Source organism: Eucalyptus grandis, chromosome 11 (assembly GCF_016545825.1).
Source record: "Eucalyptus grandis isolate ANBG69807.140 chromosome 11, ASM1654582v1, whole genome shotgun sequence".
Classification (NCBI taxonomy): domain Eukaryota; kingdom Viridiplantae; phylum Streptophyta; class Magnoliopsida; order Myrtales; family Myrtaceae; genus Eucalyptus; species Eucalyptus grandis.
In genome coordinates, this window is record NC_052622.1 from 47,962,594 (window position 1) to 47,985,321 (window position 22,728).

General features: G+C 38.0%; 1 protein-coding gene across 3 annotated transcripts; it reads right to left on the reverse strand.

The window, feature by feature from the left end:
• Positions 1–10,943: 10,943 nt before the first annotated feature.
• Positions 10,944–12,683, reverse strand: LOC104445597 (protein PYRICULARIA ORYZAE RESISTANCE 21). Of its 3 annotated transcripts, XM_010059500.3 has the most exons (4): positions 12,523–12,683; positions 12,152–12,233; positions 11,546–11,969; positions 10,944–11,461 (listed from the first exon to the last, which is right to left on the reverse strand). In XM_010059500.3, the coding sequence occupies exons 1-4, from the start codon at positions 12,532–12,534 to the stop codon at positions 11,170–11,172; spliced, it is 810 nt and encodes a 269-aa protein (XP_010057802.1). In that variant the 5' UTR covers positions 12,535–12,683; the 3' UTR covers positions 10,944–11,169. The 3 variants fall into 3 exon arrangements, with proteins under 3 accessions (XP_010057802.1, XP_010057800.1, XP_039160195.1); XM_010059498.3 differs by having other exon boundaries at positions 10,944–11,969; XM_039304261.1 differs by having other exon boundaries at positions 10,944–11,905; positions 12,523–12,681.
• Between the last annotated feature and the right edge of the window lie 10,045 nt (positions 12,684–22,728).

A 22,728-nucleotide genomic window follows, 5' to 3' on the forward strand; every position in this document is an offset into this window, starting at 1 on the left:
AGGGAGGTCGCGACAGTTGGTACAAGAGATTTATTTAGAAAAAAAAAATGGAGTGACTCGTTTGGTGGATTTGCTGCATTCTTAGAAATGTTCTTCGACACTAGCAAAATTTTGGGCCTTATGGTTAGAACTCAACTTCGCAAAACAACTTAATTTTAATAAGATCGTCATTGAGATTGACTCCAAAGTCATCATTGATTTTGTTAGTCCAGAGTTTATAATTGATAATGCTAACCCTACTTTACTTAAAGATATCAAATAACTATTGTACTTTTACTTTTGAGTTTAAACCTTTTAAAAATAAATTATTCTATTGACTAGCTTGTTAATTTTGGAATTAATATGTGTTTGGATACTAGTTTCTTTTCATTACCTCCTATATAGTTACTTCATATTTTTTTTTTTCTGTGATAGTTACTTTAATTTTCTATATTTGAGTTTAGCCTTTTTTCATACCCAAAAAAACTGAAATCACAAACCCATTGGAAAGGCGTCACCAATGTCTTTAATAGTTGTTGGAGAGACAGAGAAACGAACAACCAGAAGTCCCTCACATCTGTCATTGTGTAATTTGATTGCTTGATCATGATTATGTGTTATCGTAACTCAAACCTTGCAAATCCCAACTTGGGAACATTATGAAGGTAGAGAGCTCGCCATCTAAACATAATTCCATATGATCGGGCCCCTTACCAGGGCTTCGGCTCATGACTCACTCAGCCCATGATATTAAGGGCGAATTTCGTAATCTTAGGATGTACCTATTAAAAGGACCAATGGCGATCTTCGTCGTCGTTAAACATAAAAAGGACACGGAGGAACTCCTCAAACCAAATGAGCACATTGTGTGCACTTCAAGAATAATGTTAATTGCAGTTTAGGGTAACTTGGTTTAGAATCGGACCTAACAAACCGAATTGTGCAACTAGATTAGTCCCCGTTATTCACTGAAACTGCACAGAAAGTTACCCTTTGTGTTTGTCTTGGAAGGCTGTTTACACCAAAATCTGATCAATTTTTGGTTATTATTGACATGTGATAAACTTAATCAATGAAAATAGAGTGTGGTCATTTATGGACAGAATAGTCAACAACGTGTGAATCTATAGCTTGAAGTATTCGGCTAAAAGTGGACTCGACATTTTCAACTACAACCGTCAAAGAAGTAACCATCAATGCAATGCAATAAAACAAACTTCAAGATAGTAGAGTCGATCAATCCATCAAGACAGTGGAGTAAAAAAAAAACTAGTTAAGGAAGTTGAGTTAATGTAACCTTTCGGAAATTGTTTGTAACCATTGTTGGAAACTTTCATTTGGGCTTCAAATAACCATATCATACTCTTCAAAGGCCCTCAACACACAAAACAAACACATTATCTTTCAATTTCTGCATTGTAGTTATAACATCATTGATTAAATTCTAGAGTAAGTCCACTAGAAGTCCTAAATTTTTTTTATAAAAATGTAATTAAATCTTAAAACTTAAAAAATACGATCAAGTCATTTTGTTAACTCCACTAACTTGGTTAGCGGAAAATGTTGACATGCCTTTTTTATTATTTCCTCTCTCCTATATGACAGTGAAATTGCTAAAACAATTTCTTTTTGATCAAAATTAAATTTTTCAATAGAAATTTCTTTAAGTCATATTAATAAAATAAGTTAACTTAAAAAAAAAAAAAAGGGTAAGCCGAGGAGATTACCTTCCATCCACTTTTTCTTTTAAAAAAATTAATTTATTTCTTGATATAACCAAAATAATAATTAGATTAAAAAATAATATTTGGACCAAAACAACATTGCTTTAGCCTTATCTTTCATGTTTTAGCCATTGACCATTTTATAAATATTATTTAAATTCTTATAATTTTAAAAATATATAAATTTTTTAATAATTTTTATATTTTGCTTCTTCTTTTTTTTTCTTTCTTTTTTTTTTTCCTTTATTTCTTCCAAACTCAATGAGGGCCGCTAGCCAACCCTCTTCGATCATAGGCGAGGGCCGGCTGACCCTCACCAATCGAAAAGCCCTCACTTGTGGTCAACGAAGGTCAGCTGGCCCTTGCCGAACTTGGTAGAAAAAAAGGGAAAGAAATAAAAAAAAAATTATAAAAAATTTAGATGTTAGTGCCGACTGTCCTACGTGGGCACTATTGATGCCCACGTCAATGATTTCTAGTTAAAATTAACTATATTAACTTAATTGGCAAAACTTAAATGTTTACAACTCAATTAGTAAAATGGAAAGGTTTATGATTAAATTAACCAAAATGCAATAGGTTTAAGACTTTTTGGATAATTTTTTCCTAATATAGTGTGGCACCCCTCGACGGCCCCCGATCCATTAGGGTCGCCACAGTTCGCTTACCTTTCACTTTCCTTAATATCATGTCACTCTGATACCATTGCAATTGCAGCGGGTCCATACAACCTAAGGGTTTACATGTTTTAGATCGGTCCCTTGCGCAATTCATATAATAGAAGCATAACCAATAACTCCCTTCCCTATATTCAGAAAACAGTGCACACCAACTAAACATCTTATATAAGTTAAAGCCGAACACTTTTATTTACATAAAGCAGATGGACATCTTTAGTCGGTACATCAAAATGCCATGGTTTTCTATACTTGGCTATACTTTAAAAGATGACCAACATCTCCTCCAATAGTCGTATACTTAAAGTCTGTCGCGACCTAAATTTTCAGGGGCAATCCTAGAAGTTTAGGTTAATGGATTACTAAGTCCGAAGACTTGGCGCGGACCCTCCCAAGTCCTACCAATCGCGACTTGATAGAAATTAATTCATTTAAACATGCAATTTCAATTTGGAGCCGCCACTAACCAATTAGGGCTGGTTAGAAACCCAAGTAAAGTATGGGAGAATACTTTACTATTGCGAACCGTAGATTCAATAGGTCCGGGGACATGATTACGCTAGATTAATCTAACGCCCTTTCGGTACCTTTTATTTTAATTTCAAAAATATTTTGCAGGCAATGTTGATTAATTTAAACCTAAGTTACTAACATGCAAATGGTGGTCATGCGGGTGCGCAATCAATAAAATAACATTCAAATAAAAATGCTAATAAAAATGCATGTCCTAAACATGATTTCTAAATGACATGACACCTAATTTTTCTTTTTTTCTTTTAAAAAAAATAATTATATGCAATCTTAATCTAAATTTAATATGCATGGATTTTACTTTAATGATATGTGAGATGCAATTCATATGGTATGACTTAAACTTATTACTATATGTATAAAATCTAATTTTTATAATCCTAAATATGCGTATGCTACATGATATGGGATGAATGACATGATATTTCTACATGCATGCTCTTTTATGATTTTTTTATGATGATTCATTTTTTAATGCATATATGCAACCTATGCTAAATAATGATGATGTGAGATTAATTATGAATTAACCTATTAACTAACCAATGAAATGATTTTTTATTTTTTTATTTTTTAATGACATAATGTTTTTTATTGAAAAGAAAGTAACTTAATGGTGCAATGATTTTCTTTTAGCATTTTCCTTTTATTAAAAAAAAAATTAAACTATAACTCACATGGCATGCATAACATTTTTTTGTTCCTCTTTTTGTTTTACTAAATGAAAATTGACTTAATCTAAAACTAATTAGACTAACTAAAGTGAATGATATTCTAATTTATTTTAGGAATCAATTTAACTTAAACTATACTTTATCCTGAAAGCTATATAAAAATCAAGACATGCCAACATTATTTAAAATTATCCCTAACAAAAACCACCCATCTAAAAGTATAATCTAAAAATTATAATCCGATAAATGCAAATTCTAATTTACTAACCCTAAATGCTCTAATGCAATATTTAGATTTTTATGTACTTTTTGATTTTTATTTTATTTTTTAATTTTTCCAAACAAGTAATTATTTTAAAAGAATTAAGACAAGAATTAAAATAACCGAAAAAATAATCCGTTGTCTCACGGATTAAATTAACAATTATTTTAACTCTATAACGATTTAACAATTGAAATACTATCAAAATTCCTAAAAATTAAAGTAATTAAAAAAATGACCCGACGTCTTACGGGTCAAATTAATAATTACCATAATTTGAGATAAAGTACTTGCAGTTAATACCTACGAGATTTATAAAAGAAAAGCACATCTCAATATTCTAAATTGAACAATAATAACAAAATAAATAAAATAAAGAAAAGCAAAACTACCTAATTTGCTTTCTCTTTTTCTTTTGTTTTTGTTTTTGTTTTTCTTTTTCTTCTAGTCACGTGCTCGTGAGTCTCGGGTCAGGGGAGCAGCACGTCGTCGGACCAGCCAGGGGGCTCCGACGAAGGTGAACCGACGGTGGGCGAGCGGTGAAGAGGTGACGCGACGGTGGGCACGGATCTCGGGCGTCGGGGGTGGTCACGAACAGGTGCTGCGGCATCACGGGCGAGCAGCGGGGAAACTTCAGTGTGCAGGCGCTAATCGGAAGCGGGGCCGTCGTGGGATCTGCGCAGAGGGGCTCCGGCGTCGCCGGGTCGTTGGCGGGGCTTCGGGTGCGAGTCCGCGTCGCCGGGTCGTTGGCGGGGCGGGTGCGAGTCCGGCGTCGCAAGGGGAGGACACGAGCGGCGGACGGCGTCGGGTGCGGGTCAGCGTCGCGGGGAGCGGGCTGCTGCGATGGAGGTCCGCGGTGTTGAGTGATGCTGGAGTAGCGGCGGAGGCGGCGGGTCTCGCTCGGAATTGGCTAGGCTGCGGGTTGTAGAGGCGCGGTCGTCGGGCTGCAACGGAGGAGCAGATTCGTCGGGCGGAGGGTGGAATGGCTCGACTCGGGCTCGGCTAGAGCAAAGAATAAACAGCAAGACAAAGGCAGATCGGCACCGGGTGGTCGCGGCGTGGTGGTCGCGGCGTGGTGGTCGCTCGGGTCGTCGTGCCGTTCGGCGGCGCGGTGCAACACGGGCCGCCGGATCGAGGGCTTTCCGTCGGGTTCCGGTGTTGAACTCAAGCGTCGCCGGATTGAAGCGAAACGGAGCCGGTCGTCGCGGTGGAGAGGAGTAAAAATCGGAGCCGGCGGGGAGGAGGGCCGAGACGGAACCAATAGAGGGAAGAGGGTGATGAACAATAAATGTCCAATCACCTTCTTTCCCTTCTGCTCTATTTTTCACTTTTCTTTTTTTTTGCCTTTTTAACTTTTCTCCCTTTCTCTTCTTTTTCTCTCGCAGGTTTTAAAGCTTTCGTGACTTTTCCTTTTTTGTGTTTTCTTTTCCTTCAACGAAAGATGAAGAGAAGCCCCCTAAACCGAAGCCTCGGCTTCTTTTTTATAGAAGAAAAACTTGAAATTGTTGAAGATCCGGCGATATTCACTCAACCTCTTCAACAAAGAAATGGCTCCAAAATCCGGCCGTTGAATTATTTTGAATTCAAAATTTTTTTTTCAAAATTTCCCTCTGCAACCAAATGCTATATTATTATTTTCTAAAAAAATAAATTAAATTTTAAAATAGGTGTCAACAAAGTCCATCAATCAGTGTCGGCGTCCAAAAGATCCTTCCTTTGCTATCCTTCTCCTCGTGATCATATCCAACCACTTGATCCATCTACCAATGGCAGTGATAGCAGATGAATCTTATCTAGTCTGAAATGTTAATCCCCAAAAGGGGTGAATACAACCACTCAGCAATAAAGATCCACCAAACTACTCATTGCGTCAAACAAAACAATCAAGGCATCATAACAAAGCACATATCATTCATGCATTCAAGTATAACTTACCTTGCAACCATGCATATGTCATCATACCATATGTGCATATACCATCATGCACTCATCATCAAGCATTCTTGCATATATCACCATGTCATATGTGCATATACCACCATGCACTCATCATCAAGCATTCATGCATATATCGCCATGCCATATGTGCATATACCACCATGCACTCATCATCAAGCATTTATGCATATCCATGCCATAGGTGCATATTACCACCATGTAGTCATGCATATCTCACCATGCCATCATGCATATACCACTATGATTCATATCATCCATGCTATCAAGTATACATCACAATGAGATCCATTCATGCTTTTATGATCGTATTTTCAATATCAAATAGCATTAATTTACTTTCATAAGCAGATCATGCATCATGCCATATGCATACACCTATGCACATGATTCATTTTCAATTATTATCTTTCACAAGGATCTTATAAGTTTTTCTTTCTAGAGACCAATGTTTGCATCCCACAATTTATCGCTCGCACCCAACCTGGCATCGCGAGGAACTTCTGGGCATGTATTCAAAATACAACTAGGCATCCGGCACCCCCACATTCCGGACATCTTGCATCCCAACTAGCATCACGAGGAATCCCCCTCGGCACATACCTCCAGGGCTTCCGGGATTACGTACCGACATACCACTAGGCATTCCCCCTGGAATTACGTACCGTATACCACCGGGCATCTCAAAACTCCCAAGGACCCTTCGGAATTACGCCACTAGGCCACCGGGCATCCGGCACCCCCACATTCCGGGCATCCCGACACTCTCGGGGCATCGTCGGCTCACACCTCCGACGACATCCTCATTTATCACAATTCATGTTCACAATTGTGTCTCAATATTAACATGGCAAATGATGTGATGACAACAAAGTCCATTTCAGCTTTTGATTTTATATGTAATGCCATATATCATCACATATGCAGCAAGATCAATTACTATTATTTTAGAAAACATAATGCATTCTTTTTAATTTACATTTCCTAAGATTTAGTAATTGTCTCTAATAATTTCTAAGAATTTAGTACATCATAGACAAACTCTAGGGGCACTCATCTCATGAAGAACACAGCACCACCAGAATTTCATACAAAACAGGATAGTCCATGCATCACAGCTTTTGAAATTTGCACAATCCAGCTAGCACAGTTTTAGAAAACATTTTCACTAAATACCCAAATGACATTAAAAAATTATGAAATTCGAACATGTGATATTCAAGAAATAAATGCAGATATTTCATGAAGAACACTACACCAAAAGATCCCCATATAGTTCAATACAGACCACGCATCACAGCACTACTAATTCTGTCCGTTCTACTTGCACAGTTTTTGAAACATTTTTGGTTAAATAGGCAAATGAACTTAAAAAATTACGAAATTTGAATATGTTGTAGGAAAGACATAAATAAAGGTATTTAATGCAGAATAATTTTCCAAAATAATATCATAAAAAACGGTATAGACCACGCATTGCAACAATACCAAGTCCGAACACATCAGATCGCATAGTTTTAATTTTTTTTTTGATTAAATACCCATATGAAATTTAAAAATTATGAAATTCAACTATGTGATAGCCAAGACCATAAGGTAAATACTTCATGAAGACACTGAAGTCAGATTCGTCCTAGGTAATTAAATATAGGCGGTTAAAAATTCTGTTCCTAGTACCGAAATTTCTAGATCTAACCATCTCAGAAAGACCACGTTTTCACCTACCTACTCTTGTTTTTTTTTTCTCTAAATTTTTGATTTGTTCTACCTCAAGAAGTACACTACAAATTTCATTAAGAGATCAAGGTGATATTTTCACAAGAAGGTTATTTTGCAAACCACGAAACCACTGAAGGTCAGCACAACGAATTCCAGATCTAGTCTCTCCAAAGAAAAATCATTTAACTAACGATTTCTTGTTTTTTTTTGCCTCAAATTTTAGTATGTTGTTCTTCAAGGTGTTCTCTACAACTTTTATGAAGAAAGCGAAACAATATTCCGACTAAAAAGTCACATGCAACACACAATCTCATGGACGGTCGGACTGGTCTTTCCAGAAACAACATGCATGGCCAACGAATTTCTCTTCAAAGCTCCGAAATTTCATCCCATCTACCACAACCAAGACTTACCATCTACTACACATACACATAGCAATGCAAATGGTAGGTTTTAGGACTTCACTTGCCTCAAATTCGAAGGAAAACACAGCAAGAACGACGGCGGGACTAGGAGGGCTCGACGGCGTCTCTGCTTCCTCTCTTCCTCTCTTTCTCTCTTTATCTCTTTCTCTCCTCTCTCTCAGCACCTAGACCGACCACCCCCTTCCCCCTTTTTCCTTTTGGTTGAAAAGAAAGCTTGCATGCATCCACATTATGCATGGGGGACACTTGTCCCCAAGAAGGAGACAAGTGTCTCCCTTGCCGAAGACACTTGGAGGAGGCCATTTGGCTTCCCCCCCCCCATCCATGGGTCAACCATCCCATGGGCTCTATGGGCCGGGCCTCTTGGCCCACTTTAGGCCCAACTCACTTGGGCCTAAGGTCCAAACTTAGATGACCCATATTTATTTTTGGTAATCCATCTTAATCCCACTTATACAAGGTACCAAATTACAAATTTAAATGGCCATAATACTTTGTAACATAGTTTAATAAAATCCAACTTATAAAATTCATGATCAAAAACATAATCTCCTCATCAAATAAAATCCTTGGTCTCACATGGATATAGGTCGCGTTTCCAACAAAAATAATTATCCATTTATATAAATACCAGATCATTCTTATTCACTTGGCCATAAATCTTGAAATCATAATTCAATAAACTCCTACTTATAAAACACATGGCCATGAGTTATTTTTGGGATGCCACATATAGCGTAGGACTTTTCACATTTAGGATTTGTTTGATTGAATGAAAACTATTTCTGAGAAATTATTTTTTGACTTTTCAATGTTTGAATGATAAAAAACTAGTCGATTTTGCAAATGTTTTCCATGCATTTGAAACAACAAGCTCATATTGAGGGAAAACCATTTATCCTTCTAGTAAAAGGGAAATCATTTCCCCTAAACCCCAAATAAATGAAAACTAATCTTTTTCTTTGAAAATAATTTTTTGAAAATAATTTTCACATAAAATATTTTCCTTCATTATGAAGTTTTCAATATAACAAATGCATCATTTATTTTTCTTCCGATTTCCTTATGCTGTCTAACATGGCATTGTCCTTTGAGATATCAACTAGAATTTCAGTGAAAGCAGTTGGTGGACGTAATTGATCAATACATCATATCAATTAGAAGTGCCTAACCTCTTTAAGATGGCAACTACAATTCCGACCAGACATGAATCTTTGGCTCCTCTCACAAATCCCTTTAATGTTTGGATAAATCTCAATCATTGATTTATAAAAATGAAAATTATATATATAATCGAGATTTGTTGAGATACCAAGTAAACCACGGTATGGGATAGAAGATCCTCGTCCTGACATCGAATATCTTCCGCACATTTTATAGTCCTCAATTATGACCTTTTTTGCTTTTATAATCAAAAGCAGACACTCATTTGGGCAGGCCTCATCAAATGCATCTTTCAGTGGTACATCAGAGAGAGAGAGAGACCAACGACTAGCTTAGGCAAAGAGATGTTTATTAGAAGTTGTAAAATATTGCCGTTCTCCGCATTGATACCACGATATTAGTTAACGTCAAATTTGTCCCGATAACTTTAACGACGAAAATAGGAGCGGCCTCTAATTCCTAGTCCTAGAAGTCCTCAGGGAGTGAAAATTGCCGATTCCGAATATTTGCTTTTAAGGATGAAAAAAATGGTCCTACTAAAATGTGCCACGAGGGCTTTCTGAGTGCACAGTTGATAACGATCTTTCTCTAACATCTGAAATACATCTAATAAATATCATGATCACAAAGGAAGCCAAGGCCCTGGTCCACCCACACCAAAATGAAGGACACTTTCTTGAAGCAACTACTAAAACAAACTGAGCACATTAAGCGAACTTGAAGGATGCTGTTAGACACAGGTAGGAGCCACTCGTGTGAAAGTTAGACGTACCCAACCAAAGCTTTGCAACTAGATTAGTCATTATCGTTCGATGAAAGTTGCACGTTGCTTTACTCTTGCCAATATAGCCAATTAAAAAGCAGGGCTATTATTTTGCTTGAGTTTCACTTTCCATCACATGCGAAGCTTTTACATTGAGGACGAGGGATGCCATGACTTTGCACACTAATGGTGACTTCGTCAGGAAGTTGTCTTCTTTAAGAAGAAAATTACAAAATTCATCTTCAACTTCACTTCCCACAGTAAATAATTGCCCAAGAGACTTGCTCAATCCCACACCCCGCACCAATTAGGCCTTTCTCACCCGAAAAGTTAGCTCACAGGGTGAGACTTTCCCTTACGCTCATAAACCAACCACCAGTTCATTCCATAGCCGATATAACCTCAACACATGTCTCTCTCCCCACCACATGCACCGCCATTGTTCCTTTGGAGGCCATCGCCAACCTCATATCTGAGGCAGGCCATGGTCACCGTGCCAACTCAAGATTAGATCAAGGTTGTGGCCACCATGGTAAAGCTTCAGTGTAGAGCTTGTGCAACTGGCGAGCTTGCAATAGAGGCTTACAAGTAGTCACAACCCTCACGAACTCGAGGCCGACCTCACACGGCCTTAGCGATCGCGAGCTGCGGGCTCAGGGTGAGCTCGCGTGCCCTCATTGTCCCAAGCCACGAACAATCTCGCCACAAATGAATATAGGGATGAGAGGAGAGAGATGTAGGCAACAACAAGGGGGAGGGTGACATCATTGGCGTCCGCATCAGATTGGGTGGGGTCGACCTTGGGGTGGCTCTTGACCATTGATGAGGATAATTACCAAAAAATTTCTAAACTTATTATACAGATGTCAATTTGGTCATAAACCTTTTAATTTGACCAATTTAATCCAAATACTAATATCATAAAGCCAAATGACAAAGTCTCTATCATCTTTGTTTCATTTCATTTTGTGAAGATCATTCAATAGTGCACTCAAGCAGCTCTTTCATGGAATGAATCGCCATAGAGGCAAGCAAGAGGCATGAATATGTGCCGAATGAGATGATGAGATGAGAAATAAAAAGGAGTTGATCTTATTGAAATGAAGAAATCAACCAGCGACAAGCTTTGCGTTGAACACACTTGACTACATATACCACCATACTAGACCACCAACCTTATCAATCTCTCTATACCCACAACGATAAAAGACCCCACGAAAGCCCTGAAAAGTTGACTCATGTATCTTTCGCACAGTGACCACATTAGCAATTGACATGAGAAATTTTGAAGTTGATCACATGACGGTGCATCCAATGGCATTTTCTTCACTGAAGTAATCACATCGGCTCCCGTAGTAACCTCTCCCACCCCGACACTCACAAGCCAGTCTTCCACACCCGTCATCGCACATCACTGGCCTCCCCTGCCCAGGATGGAAGCCTCTGTTCCCGCCTTGACACTCACCAGCAGGTCTTCCACATCCATCATCGCACAACACTGGCCTCCCCTGCCCAGGATGGAAACCTCTGTTCCCGCCTTGACACTCCCCAGCCGGTCTTCCACATCCATCATCGCACATCACTGGCCTCCCCTGCCCAGGATGGAAACCTCTGTTCCCGCCTTGACACTCCCCAGCCGGTCTTCCACATCCATCATCGCACATCACTGGCCTCCTCCGCCCACAATAGCATGGTCCCCCACGATACCCTCCATAACCTGGTGGACAACAACACACCCCAACGATCGGACACACCGGCACCATCGGATACACTGGCACTGGCGGATAGCCCAACACCGGTTTTAGCACCTCCGGGGGCGGCGCTGGGGGCGCCTGCTGTGGCGGTGTCGGGGGAGGAACTTTTGGTGGCTCGGGCTCCTTAGGCTTCTCGGTCTCCTTAGGCTTCTCGGGCTCCTTGGGCTTTGCAGGCTCCTTGGGCTTTGCAGGCTCCTTGGGTTTGTCGAGCAGGATCTCAACACCCAGCACCGTCTCGCCACCCTTGCAGATGATCATCTGCCGGATCTTCTCCGGGCTGCAGCACACGACGGTGATCAACACCATGTTCTGCTTTTCATTGTATATCTGGTCTCGGATTTCTTTTGTTCACAAATTAATTCATAGCAAACTCAGTCAAATTAATTTAACACCAATGCAATAGTAACTACGAATCAAGAAATGATAACAATTTGAAATTCAGAAGAGGGGAAGCCCAAAAAATAAACAGAGAGAGAGAGAGAGAGAGAGAGAGAGAGAGAGAGAGAGAGAGAGAGAGACTCACGGGGGAATTGACAGAGAATTTTCTTGATCTTCTTGTAGCAGCGACAGCACTGCAAATCCACCTTTATCACCATTCTGGTCACCTGCAACGAACAAGAACAATACAAAAATCAATAAAGCCACGTGTATCAAATTAATGAGAAGAACAATTCTAGGTTTTCCTTCTCCTAATCGTTTGCAGAGAAAGTATCAGGGGGAGGATGCAAAACAGAGAAATGAACAAGATGGACCCAACGAAATAACAACCCAAATGAAGAGATAGTTGTTCTGAAGAATCACAATCATAGACTGATTAGAAAACGACAAAGAAAATAAAAGGCAGGTATCAAGAGAGATGAGCTAGAAGAAAGAGGAAATAGAAGGAGGATCCACCTTCTCTGCCATAGCTGCGGGAGAGACAATATCTGGAGATCTCGAAAACGAGTGAATGGGACTACGAAGTGGTGAAGGAAGGAGCGAGTGATGATGATGGGGTGTCAGTGATAGAGGAATATGGATGATATAGAACGAGAACCGACTGGTTAAGAAAGAGACCGGTCCCTATAAATTTAATAAGCTTCACCTGCTTCCTTATTAAGTTTTGGAAAAAATTCTGTATTTGACTTGGAGTCGCACGACGAACGGAGTCAACCAAGAAGTGTACGGCAAACTCGTATTTTTGCGAGACTAAGAACAGGGAACTTGATCGTATGTATGTTATTACTCACGTCGCTGTCACGTTGAATGCACGCGTTGAACTCGTGACGTCCATGGTATTACATCACCTCCATTGCTGGTGGCGCTTGCTGTCTGCGGCAATGATGGGGTTATGAACAGATACCGCGCGTGTTTTACCTTCCATCGAAGAAAGAATTCCAGCGGCAGAACAGGAACAGCACCAGGGCGATGGCTACGATCTCAACACTCTGCCTTTCTGCAGTTAAATTTCCAACACGCGCGTTTTGCTCATGTGATCACGGTCCTTTGATTGTTGCTCCGACAATCCACTGCGCATGAGATGGATTCCGAGGGAATTCGTAGGTGACTGTTCTGGGGTTAACTGGGCTGTTTTTACGCTTTGATGCTTAGCTCAATACATGGAACTAAAATTGTATGGACTGATCACCTAGTATGTCGAACGATGGAGAACAATAACAAATAAAACAAAGTTAAACGGGACACTAAATTTCTGCGATTCGACATATATGACCTATTCTACAAAGAGACTAAAGATCCAATGATACGACGGAGAGTATTAACTTTAAACTTAAAAAAGAAAAGAAAAAAACCTTAATGAGCTGTCTCCAACATGGGTTAGGTGATCGCCTGTGTCCTCCAAACCGGCGTTACATGGTATCATGTTAAGTCTAAGTTGAACTTTAAACCCGTCACGTAATTTAATTAAAATATATCAAATTCCACAAAATTTATGGAAAACCTTCCTTATATGACAAATCAATCTCCCCGAAGGGCATACCATGAAATTAAAGAATTGTGGGAAGAAACAAAGAACGATTCTCCATCGACAATAAACCAAATTACACGTACAAAATTTGGTTGGAAATTTATATTAGATTTGAAAAATGATTGGGGACCGCGAATGCGGCAGTGGGATTCATCTCTGTAAAGAGGCAGTAGCCGTTGATTAAAAATAACAAGAAGCTTAGTTTATCAAGTCACCGTCCATTTAGTTGGGAAGTAGCCATCCACAGTGCAAGTAAAGATCAGATTAAATCTATTGCCTCAACAAAAACTTAGAACTACGACTAGTGAATCATATTTCATGAATACGATATCTATCTAGTGTGATGTATGAAATATATGACAAAGGTGCAGTTCTATGATGGGTATGGACCACAGACTTTCACTGTTAGGATAAAATTCAGCTTATAAATTAGTTCACTCAAAAGTTTGAGAACTTGAGAAAGCCATGGATTTCATTGGGCAACTGTTTCTCCTTCTAATTTAATATACTAGGCTTATAGCACATCACCTCTAGATATAATTTGTGGTGGGCCTTTCAGCTTGCAAGTGCGTGGCTGCTGATTATATCTTAATGCCGTAAAAGGATTGTGCACATGGGAAAGATGGAAAACTTGTTTTAAAAGTCCTAAGTCTATTGTACATCAGTCATTTCAATTCTGAACCTTTCAATTATATCAATTTAATACTAAAACTTTTGAAAATTTGTCAATTTAGTTCTAAACTTTTTGAAAATTTGTCAATTTATTCATAAACCTATTATTTGACTATTTAGCTAGAAGGATTACATTGGTAAATCATCAAAAATATTAGAACTATATTGTTAAATTATAAAACAATTTAGGATTGAAAATTTTAGTACTGAATTAATTTCCATATAATAGACTGAGGATTTTTCAGATAATCTTCCCTAAAAAAGTTCCCTTAATTAGATACTGGAGTTAAGCAAGTGTTAGAGGGGTGTGCAAAAGTGAATAAGTAATGTAAGGTTGAAAAATAGATTGAGAGTTACCTCCAAAAAAGAAGAAAAGGGTAGTTATTTTTAAAGTTGCCGAAACGGGCGAGGATAGTTGTTTTTCTAGTGGAGCAAGGGAACCTTGGGCGGTGGATCACATTTGATGTTAATTTTTATAAAGGGTAATTTTGAAATGAACAAAAAGTTAAGAGGAAGTAGTGTTTTGTTTAAAATAGATAGAGTTTTATTCTTTATTTGCCCTACGTAATATGCCTTAGTATATTATGTGACACTAATATTAAACATAACGATGTTTTATCTATAAATCACAGGCTTGAACGGTTCCAAGTTCTAGGGTTCTAAGTTTTGTCCGAGTCTCACTTAGAACTTAGAACTTACTTATTAGAACTAGTTCCCTAATTTTTGGAACTTTAAACTTACCCCACATACCCAAAAACCTAGAATATTTCTTGTCATAGGTTCTAAAGTTAATTCCAGATTCTATGGAGATTCCATTTGTACTCTTAATTGAAAGATTATAGTGAATCATCATCTCTTATAACCACTATTTGCTACAATCCACTAACAAAACTTATATTTAGACACACGAAAATTATGAAATATTAACAAAATAAAAAGCTCATTCTTAGATATAGCCAAAAATAGAAATTCAAATTAGTGGTTTCAAATTACACACTCATTATTGGACGCCATGGAATGTTGTAGGATTGCGCAAAAATATAGAACAAGAAAAATACAAAAAATATTTCCAAGTTCTTAGTTTAACCTAAAATTAGAATATACTCTGCATATTTTTGAACCTGAAACCAGACCGATTCTCATCGATTCAGTTATCATATTCCCAGTTCTATCATAAAATCATGTTCACTCCTAATAAATCATTAAACGTGCACGTTTTAGGGCTTGTATATTGTTATTCTATTCGCTATAAACAAAGATGCTCAACTTTTCACCTAGATAAAGTAAAAAAAAATAAAAATGAGTAGCCGGTGATTCCGAGTAAGTTGTAACGATATAACTTACATTGTGTACCTACTTATATGATATAAGTCCAACCTGGGCTTCCTATCAAACCATGGAAAGTCGGTACACGATACAATTTTAACTAAAGTCCACTTAATTTAAAATTGATTCCAAAAAAAGAAAACAATAGAGCAGTCCATAAGATTTAATTTATTAGTTTACCGTTTGACATGTTTATTTAATCTTATAGTTCAAACAATTTTAAATAGTAAGGGAGGAATAACGATCTCAAGTTTTAACTTGGTCATTCAAAAGATTGGAACAAAATGACATTTGAAGAACTTAAGGATAAGGAAACCCACATACACTAAAACAAAAACAAGATTAAAATTGCGAAAGAAAAAACTAAAAAGTCTTCTTTTCAAATATTTCTATTATAGATCTAGATAAAATTCATCGTCATACATCTAGATAAATATTTTTATTTGGTGTTTTCCATACTCATATTGTCGAAAAAGTTATATAAATATATTGTATGGTGATAAATTCAATCATAAATATTTCAATTATGTCAATTTAGTTTTAAACATTTTGATGATTTATTAATGTAGTCTTAAACCTTTCAACAATATGTCAATTTAGTCATTTCAACAAATTTTAGCTAGAGACCACTAACATAGCGTTCTAATCAGCATCAACCGTCCCATGTGTTAAGCTGACACTAACGTGTATAATTTTCAGAGTTTTTAAAATTTTATGATTTTTTTTTTTTTTTTTTCCTTTTCTCTTTTTCCCTTCATCAGCCTCAAGCAAGGCCTGCCCTTGTTGACCTCTGGCAAGATGCCTATGCCTAGGCTAGTGAGGGCCACCCTCACCAACCTTAGGCAAAGGACCCCCACCTACCCCTAGCAAGGGTCACCTCCCCTAGGCAAATGCGGGCTGCCCTAGCCCGATTTGAGGAAAGGCTACCCTCGCTGTTCAGGCTCAAGCATCACTTGCCCAAGACCAACCATCAACAAGGCCTAATGATGGTTGGAGGAGGGGAAAAAGGGAAAAGGAAAAAGAAAGAGAAGAAGAAAAGAAGAGAAAAGAAGAGAAAAGGAAATGAAAAAAAATATAAAATTACAAAAATTGTTCATGTCAGTACCGGCATTGTCACCTAGGACTATTGGTGCTGAGTGATTTCCAATCAAAATTGATCAGAAAAACTAAATTGACAAATCGTTAAAAGATTTAGGACTAAATAGTCCACTTCAACATCGGTCGATGCTCTTAATAAACCATCATTTTAGTAAATTTTAACTAAAATTGGTTGAAATGACTACATTGACAAATCATGAGAATATTTAGCACTAAATTGGTCACATTGAAAAGTTTAGAACTAAATTAACATCTATACAATAGATTTAAGACTTTTTTTTTATGATTATCTCCAAACTTGGTGCACCGATTTTTATTTCTAGCATCATAATTGTTATTGTTAGGAGTATGTAGCATTTTCCAGATTTATGTCTCTTCCAATTTCCTTAAATTGACAAACATGGCAATTTGCTTTGTGATATCAACCAGAACTTTAGTGAAATGAATTGGTGGACATGGCAATTTGTGGCGCCTTGAAAGAAGACTCCTTTAGATGGCAACTGCAATTGTGAACTTTTTTCTTTTTAATTATTGACAATCTCCACACATCTGTCATTGTGTAATTTGACAGCTTGATGATGTTTAGGTTAGCATAACTCATACTTAGCAAATCACAACTTGGGAATATCAAAGTCCACAACAAACAAAAAGAATTGAGCTCATCATCAAAAAAATTTGCCATACGGTTGGGCCACCTACTAGGGTTTCGGCTCATGGCTCACCCGATCCAGGATATTAAGAGGGCATTTCATAAGCATGGGATTCACCTATTGAAAGGATCTAAAGCGAGCTCCCTCGTCATTAAGACGAACAAAAGGAAGAAAGCTCTTCGACCTTATATGTCAAGCAAAATGAGAATTCAAAAATGACATTAAATGAAGTTTAGGGCCAACTTGGTTCAGAGTTAGACCGACCATGCCGTAGTGTGCAACTAGACTGGTCACTATCATTCACTGAAACTGCACCAGAAGTTACACCTTGCGTTTGCCTTGCCAACATTGCCATTTAAAGGCAGAGCTGTTATTGCGCTTGAGTTTCATTTTCCATCACGTATGAATGTTGAATCCCTTACAGTATGGACGTGTCGTGCTACAACTTTATATTCTACTTTTTTTGTTTTGAGTTCCCTGACAACTCTTGAGTCATTATAATGAAGATCAGCAGTGAGATAAAAACAAGGGGAATAATGCTTCGCTAGCAAGGATGACACGTCTTTGATTTCACGTTTATGCTCAGTCTAAAATTGAACGGGCATAACCAATCTGATCTATCTCTCTCTATCAATAAGCAATGAACATCTGTTTCTGGAGATCATCTCGTGTTGTGTCAAAAGTTCCTAGCTAGCTTTAATGGACACCCTTTAGTTAAAAGGAGAAGATCAAGGACATGTCTTCTTTTCTCGGGTCTGAACCTGGGAGCTTTTCTGAACAACCATATAGCCCTCTGTTCCTCCATTTTCATCTAGATAATAAGGCATATCTATCACAGGCCCAATTGATTTATCAAATTTTTTGCACAATTATTTTCCTCGAGTCAACTATAGTGGTCTTCTGACCCCAAAAAAAAAAAAAAAAAAAAAACTATAGTGGTCTAGTTCATTGAACCCACTTAAGTAATATAGATCTGCATTGACAAGAGGCGTACACAATCTTTTCAAAGAAATCCCAATCAGAAGTGCAAAGTGTTTTTTCACTAAGGAATAATTGCCCAAAAAGCCTTAAACCTAATGCACCTTTATCAACTCAATCCTAAACTATTTAATTTTGTCATTTGAATCATAAGCATTTTCACATTTTGTTAATATGGTCCACTTAAGCAATTTTGGCTAAAAATCTTTGGCATAAATGCCCACCATCTGACAGGGGATGCCTAACACTAATGTAGACAAATTTTGTTAACATGTCTTTAATATTTTATTATCTTTTAATATTTTTCTATTATTTTATTTTCTTTTTATTTTTTCTCCACTGGTCACCATGCCTTAGTGATGGTTGGTGACTAGCCAAAGGCAATGACCAATGAGGACAACCTCGGGTGAGGCTCAACCTTGCCAAAGGCCAACGAGGTTGCCCTCGTTGCCTTTGACAAGGGCAACCCTTGCTAGAAGCAGGTGAGTCTCACCCTCATTGGCCTTTGGCAAGGCAATCTCGCTGGGAGGCTAAACGAGGGCAAGCCTCACTCAAAGTTGGCAAGAGGCGACCTCACTAGAGGCCAACAAGGGGCCGACCTTGCAAGCCTTTGTTAAGGCTCAACCTCACCAAATCTTGTGAGGTTGAGTCTCGTCAAATCTCAAGGACTAACGAAGGAAAAAATTAAGGAAAAAAAGAAAAGAAAAGAAAAGAAAGAAGACTAAAAATTAATAAAAAAAAATATTTGAAGATTAATTAATTTTGTCCACGTCAGTATCAATCATGTCTTGTGGGAAGGTCAACATCTACACAAGCAATTTTCAATCGAAATTGCCCGGATAGATTATATTGGCGAATTATCAAAAAGTTTATTGCTCAATTGATAAAATTAAAATGTTTATGATTGAAATAACAAAAATGCAATACGTTTAAAATCTTTTGGATAATTTTTCTCTTGTAGAAAGGCAAGACCAAACGTGTTACTTCCTTCATATGAGGGGGAGAACCTTGGTGCGTCATGTTCTCTTTCTGTCATCACAACTGTAATTATGAAGATTCCAATTTCCTTAAATTGACGAGCACGTCGATTTGCTTTGAGATATCAGCCAGAACTTTCGTGAAATAAATTGGTAGACGTAATTTTCTGTGCCATGCAAACTTCTTTACATGGCAGCCACGATTCTGACCCGATAATGAGCACTGTCTCCACTCATGCTCTGTAAATCTTCAATTATGAACTTCCTTTCTACATTTTGGCTATTATTAGCCGAAAAAAAGAAAGGATAAGATGTAGTTAAAATGGAAAGGCAGAAGCCCATTTGAAAGGCAACATCAATGCCCTCAATAATTGTTGGAGAGGGGGAGAGAGAGAAATAAACGACTAAAAGTCCGTGAAATCTTTCATTGTATAATTTGGTAGATTGATGATGTTTATGTTATGATAAGTAGTACTTAGCAAATCACTACTTGGGCCATGTGCCCGAGTTTGGGCTCATGCCTAACTCGATCCATGATATTAACAAGGTATTTCATAAAGAAGGGAGTTAAAGTGAGCTTTCTCATCATTAAGACAAACAAAGGAAGCAAGCTCTTCGACCCTGCATGTCAAGCAAAATAAGCACATTGTGTGTACTTCAAGAATGATGTTAAATGCAGTTTAGGGGCGACTTAGTTTCGAGTTAGACCTACTGAACCAAAGTGCGCAACTAGATGGGTCACCATCACCCATCACTGAAACTGCAACAGACTTAATACTTTGATTTTATCTTGCCGATATCGTCATTTAAAACCAGAGCTACTATGCTGCTTGAGTTTCATCTTCCACCGGAGATGAATCTATTACGGTGAGGACTGGTTGTGCTCTGACTTTGCGTTATAATTTTTCTTTTAAGTTCCCCGATGATTATCAAATCATAAAAGTCAAGAATACCAGTGAAGATAAAATATGGGGTAATGATGCTTCGCGGGCGAGGACGACAGGTCAAGTCATGTCATTGATTTTATATTTATGCTTTAGTCGTAGATTAGGCTGACATAGACGTGCAATGAACATTTATTTGCTGGAGATTATGTTGTCGTGTTGTGTCGAAAGTTAAAAAGAGAAGGTCAAGGACAATTATCTTTCCTCTGTAGATCCACTTGCCCGGCGATACTTAACCTGGAAGCTTCTCCTTCCGAATGGCAACTGCAACTGGATCTTCCCTGGACAACCACATAGGCCTCCATTTCTCCATCTTTATCTGGATAACAAGGCATATCTATGACAGGCCCATATAGGTCTAGTTCATTGAACCTACTATAGTATAGAGCTCATTGACAAGAGGTGTACCCATCTTTTCAAAGCAAAACTCAAAGGCGTGACCAAACGTGTTATTTCTTTCATATAAGGGTATAATCTTCAATTGGATCTATCAATGGCCCCTAAGAGCCATGGGAAATTGACCTAGTGAATCGGTCATGCTCTTCTCATCGACCTAAGTCGGGGTAAACCCGTTGCACATGTAAATGTTAGTGAACATCTAGAAGTAACATCATAAAATTCAGCACTAAGATTGGTCAAAAGAACCCTAAAAGGGTCTTTTTCTCCTTTTCCTATTGTAATGACCCAATCCGACAAAAGCGAGAAGGTCACTGGGGTTAGAGGACTTGGACAAGGAGCAATTCCTAATAGACTTTTAAGATAGTGAAGGGAGCAAGAATAAATCAAATTATACACCAAATAAAGGAAGAGCAATTATGAGATTTGACCTACATCGAGTCTCGGAATTGTCTTTTGACGTACAGGTGGGCACTTTTCAAAAAGGTCAACCATTATGGTTGTACTCTCACCTGAACACACTTAATTTTAGAGTTCCAAAGCTAAGATTTGCCATTATGTCAAAAAACGCCTCCATAAGTTATTTCCCCACAAGCACACGCACACGCGCGCGCGCGCGCGCACAGCTTCGCGTATTCGATTCATAGTTTGGTTCATTTCAGCCCCATTCGCCATCTTAAAAACTTGTTAAGAGCTACTCCTTATTCAGATCCCTTGTTGAAATGAGTCGTTACCCCTATACCCTTTACCACATACATTTGTAAAACAGCAAATCCCTCCCCGACCCCTTCTCACAAGGAGTTTATGGAACGAAGGTAGACTAATGGCGGATTGGGCCAAATTCCGGCAAAAGCTTCTACAACTCGTCACTTGATATCTGGCCATGGGAGACTTCAGAGCCTTTGGTGGAGCATGCACCTCATGGCGGTCTATCGCTTCCAGAGAGGAGTACAGCATGGAGACGAGACCCCCCTGGCTCATGATTCTTGAGCCCAACTCACCACAACCGGAGTTTCTCAACTTGCCTAAACAACCATGCTTCTATTGCGTTAAGTGTTCTTGTTGCTCATGAATCAGGAGCTTGACGTACTCAACACTAGTTTAGGGAATCTTATCAAAAGATAGTTGTCAAGTGATATCATTGAACTGCGATAGTCTTGTCATGGCATTACGTCCACCTCCTTGGATTGCACAAAAGCAAGTCTCCCTTCTTGGAATCAAGGGAATTCCAAAAAATAATTGCATTATAATTTTTAATATATTGCGAAAATAACAATCTATTTGAAATTATAAAAAATCAAATCACAAATAATTACAAATTATTGTAGAACCACTTCTTCAGTAATTTATAGCTCATAAGAAACTATTATTTTCACAATATTCAAAAAACTGTTATGCTAACAAAGTTCAGATTTCCAAATGAACTACTCTTCTAGGCCCAAACCAAGAAGTGACTACTAGCTATAATTAGTGGCAGGATTATGCGATAAGATCTTTGTATTTAGTGGGTTCTTGTGAGCGCACGCAAAAAAGAAGAGAAATCGCTTTTGATGAATGTACAACATCGGGGCCCCATTCTCTCTAGTATCATAAACGTCATTAATATCATGTAGGACTCTTTCATATTAAGACTCCTTTATTTTTCTTGAAGAATAAGAGATTTAAAAATATTTAACTAAAAACTGTTTTTTATATCGGTCACAAAAATTAATGAACAAAAAATATTTTCGTTCACGAAAATATTTAGACATTAATTATTGTTGATGATAAAAAAATCCATTAACTAATTATCTCGAGCGCTATTTTCTATCAATTTGAGGATACTTTTAGGTACGTTCGTTTCGCGGAAAATGACTTCCGGGAAAACGTTTTCCAGATTTTTCGGCGTTTGTTTCACGGAAAATGAATTAGTCAAGGAAAATGTTTTCCATCATTGGGAAAAACAACCTTTAAAAGTGAGGAAAAAAACTTATTCCATCTTGCTTCTTTTTACTAATATATTTTCGTTTTATTTTTATGCTTTCTTTTTCTTTTCTTTCTTTCCTTTTCTTCTTCTTCTTTGGCGGCAGCCGGCAATTGGCCATGGCGGCGTC